Here is a 6,105-nt window from a genome sequence, read left to right on the forward strand (position 1 = left end):
ACGGAAGTGGGTATTTGTTTTTAACAGTTATTTGGTTAAGGCCTCTGTAGTCTATACAAGGTCTTAGAGAACCATCCTTTTTGCCCACAAAAAAGAAACCAGCACCCAACGGAGAAGAAGATGGACGGATTATTCCAGAAGCTAGGGACTCATTTATATATTTCTCCATGGTTTCTCGTTCTGGTTTGGAAATGTTGTAAAGTCTACTGCTGGGCAGGGGAGCTCCTGGTAATAGTTCAATCGCACAGTCATATGAGCTGTGAGGTGGAAGAGACGTAGCACTGACCTTACTGAAGACAGGAGCCAGATCATGGTACTCGGGCGGGACAGAAGTAAGGTCAGGAGAGTCCATCTCCCCCCTACCTCTAGGAGACCTTACAGCAGGAGCTGCAGAACGAAGGCAAGTTTCATGACATGAGGTCGACCACGAATCAATGTGGCGTTCAGCCCAGTTTATATGGGGATTATGTCGTTCCAGCCACTCAAAACCAAGCACCAAGGGAGAACATGCGGAAGGAAGAACAAAAAATGTCAGAGTTTCACGATGATTACCTGAGATCAAAAGCTCAAGAGGTTGTGTCTGATGGGTAACCTGATGGAGTCTCTTCCCATCAATAGCTGAGACACTAAGTGGCTTGGTTAAAGGGACAGTTTCGATCTGTAGCTGCAGAACCAGGTTAGAGTCTATCAGATTACGCTCACAGCCAGAGTCGATAAAGGCTGACAATGTGAGATTCTGGTCAGAGAAAAACAGGGTGGCTGGAAGCATCAACTGAGGAGATTTTTCAGTTTTCAAATGGCCAGTCAGACTCCTCAGATCCTCTGACGGGCCCCGGCTTTTGACTTAGCAGGGCATGAAGCAATAAAATGGCCAGTCTCACCACAGTAGATGCATAATTTGCCCCTGAAACGTCTTAGTCTTTCCTCAGGAGATTGCCTTGTGTGTCCAACCTGCATTGGTTCGGCTTCCGTCTCAACTGAATGAGAGACCTGGACAGGCATAGAGAGAGACTGGGTTTTAGGCCTTGGCTTGGAAACGGGTTCTGTGGATCCAGAAAAAACAGAAGCATTATTCAATGCAGGAGCTGACACAGAAAAACTTTGAATCTTTTGTCTTGAACTGTTTCTAGCACGAAGTCTGTTGTCCAACCTAATAGTTAGGCGGATTAAATCCTCCAGACTAGATGGTTCGTCGAGAGTTGCAAGTACATCTTTGATATTGTCATTCAAAGCCATAAAATATGCACTTTTAAGAGCATTCGTTCCATCCGGAAGCTGCGGCTTTGACCCGGAAGTTGATGGAAAAATCCGCTACTGAGGAATTTCCCTGTCTTAGATTAAGCAGAGCTCGGGAGTCAATTGTTTGATCAGAGTCCTGATTAAACACCTGGGAAAATTCAGAAACAAATTCAGCAAAAGTACATCTGAAGCTGTCCTCGGAAGCAAACCTTGCCTCCGCCCACTCTAGGGCTCGTCCGGTTAGGTGGGACAAAATAAAAGTTATCTTCTTCCTTTCAGTTGGAAAACTGCCAGGAGAGTTCTCAAAAATAAGACGGCATTGAAACAAAAAACCTTTACAGTCTTTCAGATTACCTGAGAACTTTTCAGGGAGACTAGGACGGAACTCAGGAAATGACGTCATGGCTGATGAACTTGGAGGCAAAAGTGGATCCGGAACTAGACGTGTCGCTGACGCGGCGTTAGCACTGCCAAAGTAGCTAGCATGTGTTTGAGGCATTTGATGTTGATAATCAACCATGGTATGTAACTCACGGTGGGATTGAGTTTGTCTTTGGAACTGAGCGTCTTGCTCCTCTAGCCTCCGACGGAGGTGGCCTGCTGGGCTTTGTGTTTGGCCGCAGTGTTCTGTCATGATTGGTTACTGAGTAAGCCCAATATGCAGAACACAAACGGAGGCTGATGAAAAGTTTAACAAGGTTTATTGAAACACAAGCACATGAATATTGCAACTGGAACTGGTTCAGGCCTGGGGGCAGGTTCACTGGAGTCTGCAGGGATGACAGTTCAGTTAGCGCAGGGACTGATGAGTTATGAGACTTAGAGTTTGCTGAAGAATACCTTGAAGGAGTCCGGGCTTCTCTTTGAGAGAGGTAACTGTTGGATCCAGAGACTGTTTGTTCAGCAGAGTCCAATAACTGCTTCAGCGTCTTGCTTCTGACTTTGAGGGCAGGATTCCTGTGAGGCAAAAACAAGGAAGAGTTAGAATCTTATCTCTACAAGAGATAGCATTCTCAGGTTTACTAGGCTCAGGTTGCTAACCAAACTAGATCAACACTGCTGTGTTGAGGCAAGGTCTGAAGGCAGGTTATATACTGGAGGATCCTCTGATGATGAGATGGGCCACAGGTGTGTTGGAGGCTCAGCTCAGGAGGACCTACGGCGCACTCTGCTGGAGGAAGGTGGTACAGCTCCAGATCCCAACAGTAAAAATCAGAAGTAGGAAGAAAAATAAATAATGGAGTAAATTAAAGATAGCTAAGATGTGTACAGTAAATAAGTATTTGTACTTGGTGACTTGACACTTCTGGCGCTGACGAAGGCCAATGTCAGGCTCGCCGTGTGGACCACATGCACTGTTGTGCAAAAGAAGCCTCCGAAGTGCCAGCCGTTGAATGCTCTTACAGCCCAGATGGGCAGCGTGAGGGGGCATAGGAGGTCGGCCACCGACAGGTGCAGCCTGTATTTGTCAGAAGTGGCTCTTTTCGCCTTGCCCCAGCGGTACGTCATGGCAAACACTACGTTATTGCCGATGGTCCCCAGGAAGGATATCGCCCCATAAGCAACGCAGAGGTAGATCCCGTCCAAGGGGCAGGAGTTCGGTTCAGGGTGTAGAGGGTGGTCCTCCGACGACACGTCTACTGTGTTGTTGTGGTCGTGATAGACCCCCTGCGAAGAGAAAATGTTGTTTATGTTAAAGAATAAAATATTAAATAAATAATCCATAAATAAGGCATAAATAAATAAAAAAAAAAAATCATAAATTCAAACAAAACATCGTGCATCCAATAAGGAAAACCTATCTACAGACCACGTTTTGTTTCGTTGTTCTCATTGGATTAAAAAAAAACCCTAACCTCCTTCATCTTTAGCTCAGGCATACAACCACAATGTTTGGGATGCTTGCCTAGGAGAGGGACTGCTCTCGGATTGTGAGCCGTGACCCCCTAAGAATGTATGAGGGTTAAAAACTCCATTGGAAACGGTAATGCATTGTATTATAGGCACTGTAGTATGGTGGTCGCCAAATAGGTCCCCCTGATCCGAATCAGTCAAAAAACGGATTTAGAAAAAAACAAAATATGCCACCCCAAAAATTGTGCTCATGGCATATTGCATGTTTTCGAGTTTCACATTTACGGTACTCTGCGCGATATCATTGTTTTTATTTGTGACATATGTTGCAGAACCAAATCTGTGAAATCTCTCAAATAAGTTTGAATTACTTAAAGTGGCGCTAATTCTTCCTTTAGCCATTACAACGTTATCCTCTGAACTTTTTCACTAATATTTTGTGTATTCTACTGGAAAAGTGACCATTCCTTGCATCCATCCATTTTCTAGCACGCTTATCCCAGCTGCAGTCGCAAGGGGTGCTGGTGCCTATCTCCAACTGTCTACAGGCAAACAGGTGGAAAAGTGATTTGTTAAAAAAATATTTTTTACATCAATATGTACCTCTGTGTTACAAAACACAGCAGCGGCTCAGTATGTTTCACTTAATTCAATAAACAATACATTTTTTCCCCCAACTAGTGGAGCTGGTTGTAAGTACTTATTTTCCCAGAAGTCAATGAAATTAAGGGGTATACTTTGGGTTTCCACCTGGGAAATCTGAGGAAAAAATGGGTTAAAAAAGACCTCACCATTGATGATGACTGTCAAGTAAATCTACAGAAAAGCACTCTTAATTTATTTGTTCACTAATACATTCCTGTAGAACAGTACACACTAACTGTAATAAATGAAAAATGCTACTTCAGGTGAGACCAGGAAATATCTCACCTTGGTTACAAAGAAAGCCCCAGTTACACTTGTGAACAGCCAATGAACATATAGACATGGAATAATAAAACAAATGCAGGCACTGTATGTTGTTCAGTCATACAGAGACCAACGGACACATCCCTCCACATTTACTGCATAGCATAGATTTTAAAACACATCCTACTAAAATCTCTTATTCTCTTTAGTGATGCAGGTTTTTGCACAGGGTTGATGATATGATTGAAGACCAGCGCCTCTGTAATGAATCCTCAAAGTGGCACGGACAAACTGTGACCACTTATGCCTTGTATGTTGTTTTTGCTTCTTTATCTCTTCTCATTATAAGTGGGAATCTTCTTGTAATCACCTCTATCATATACTTTAAGCAGCTTCACACTCCAACAAACTTCCTTATCCTCTCTCTAGCTGTGAGTGACCTGCTTGTTGGGGCTTTAGTTTTACCTTTTAGTTCAGTATTGTCTATGAGCTCATGCTGGTATTCAACTCATCTACCCTGTAAAATTCGAGGTTTGTTTGATATGTTATTGTCTGTATCATCCATCCTTAACTTATGCTTCATATCTGTGGACAGATATTATGTAGTATGTCACCCTCTAACATATAGAAATAAAATAAATGTTCGTGTTTCTCTAATCTTGATCCTAGTGAGCTGGACTTTTCACCTTTTACTTGCGGTTATCATCACATTTCGAAGGATAGGCTTAGAGGATCCTAGCAGGAGGTGCAAGATTTTTTCTGTTACAAAGGAATCTATTACAGGATCTTACTTTGCATTTTACATCCCAGCTATTATATTTTTGATCATCTATTTAAAGATTCTGGTTGTGGCAAAAAAGCAGGCACGCCGCATCCAGAAAACTTTAAAGATTTCTGTATCTGTCAGTCAGATGGAGAAAAAGGCAAACATAACTCTGGCTATTGTAGTGGGAGTCTTCTTCATGTGTTGGACTCCCTACTTTTTGTCTATCAGTTTTTATGGAATGTACAAAATCAAAACACCAGATGTAATGGTGGAAATATTTAAATGGATTGGATGGTCCAATTCTATGTTAAATCCACTGGTTTATGCTTTCTTCTATAAATGGTTCAGAAGGGCTTTCAAAATGATCATTCAAGGGAAGTTATTTCAGGGAGATTTTTCCAATACTAATCTGTTTTGATTTATAGATTTATATACCGACACATTATCATTTTATTCTGCCATCGTCAGTGTACCATTCATGTATAATCTATGACAATGTATTTCAGATGAAAATGTGCTTGGTGTGTTCCTACTTTTACAAGAACAGTTAAAATAGTTTTCTGTAGTTGCCTTTAGGGTTTTGCAAATGTACTATATAAAAAATAAATGTTTTTGTTCCTTCTTAATTATAATTGATTTGCTGTAGAAGGCTAGCAAGGTCCTTGCCTGAATATGTCTGTCAAGTTTATTCAATGATGAACCCGACAATGTCTTTATGTGTAACTCCGTTGTCTCTCTACAAAATCCTTTCAGTAACAAACAACTGGAGAACCATCCTTCAAAATCAATGTGTCATAACATTTTTAGCCTATACAATAACAATTTGTTTAGATAAAGTCACCTAAAGCAAGCCTGGTGAATAAATATTGCTTTACAACAAATTGGTTTGTTAAGTACAGTTTAAACCCTTTCTTTTTTGTTTTTTTTACTTTAATAAGAAAATAAAGGGAAACTTCACAGTATGGAAGGTGATGAGTGCCCCAATTCCACAATCAAATCCTTGTCAAATATGTTTTTATGCATAAACTGGAAATATATGCTAAAGAAGTCACCTCCAGAGCCAGGAGAGCACTCCTTCATTCAGAGAAGAGGAAAAGGATGGCAGAGGAGGACTCCTAGTTGGGGAGTTGCTAGGACAAATTCTCTTTACTATATATATATGCTCCGAATCTGTAGATTTATTAGACAGCATGGAATTAATTTCCACTTTTATGCTGATGATACTAAGCTCTATCTGTCTATTCATCCAGATGAAGCTAACCCATTACATTTATTACAGGCATGTCTTGAAGACATAAAAACATGGATGACTCTTAACGTTCTGCTCCTGAATGTAG

At 41.3% G+C, this 6,105-nt stretch overlaps 1 protein-coding gene across 1 annotated transcript; it reads left to right on the plus strand.

Moving 5' to 3' along the window:
• The first annotated feature begins 4,234 nt into the window (after nt 1-4,234).
• Nucleotides 4,235-5,186, plus strand: LOC119797158 (trace amine-associated receptor 1-like). Its single transcript, XM_038306115.1, has one exon. It carries the CDS (start codon nt 4,242-4,244, stop codon nt 5,184-5,186), a length of 945 nt encoding a protein of 314 aa, XP_038162043.1. The 5' UTR covers nt 4,235-4,241.
• The last annotated feature ends 919 nt before the right edge of the window (nt 5,187-6,105 follow it).

The sequence above is a fragment of the Cyprinodon tularosa genome, unplaced genomic scaffold (assembly GCF_016077235.1).
Source record: "Cyprinodon tularosa strain WSP-4 unplaced genomic scaffold, ASM1607723v1 ctg572, whole genome shotgun sequence".
Taxonomy (NCBI): Eukaryota; Metazoa; Chordata; class Actinopteri; order Cyprinodontiformes; family Cyprinodontidae; genus Cyprinodon; species Cyprinodon tularosa.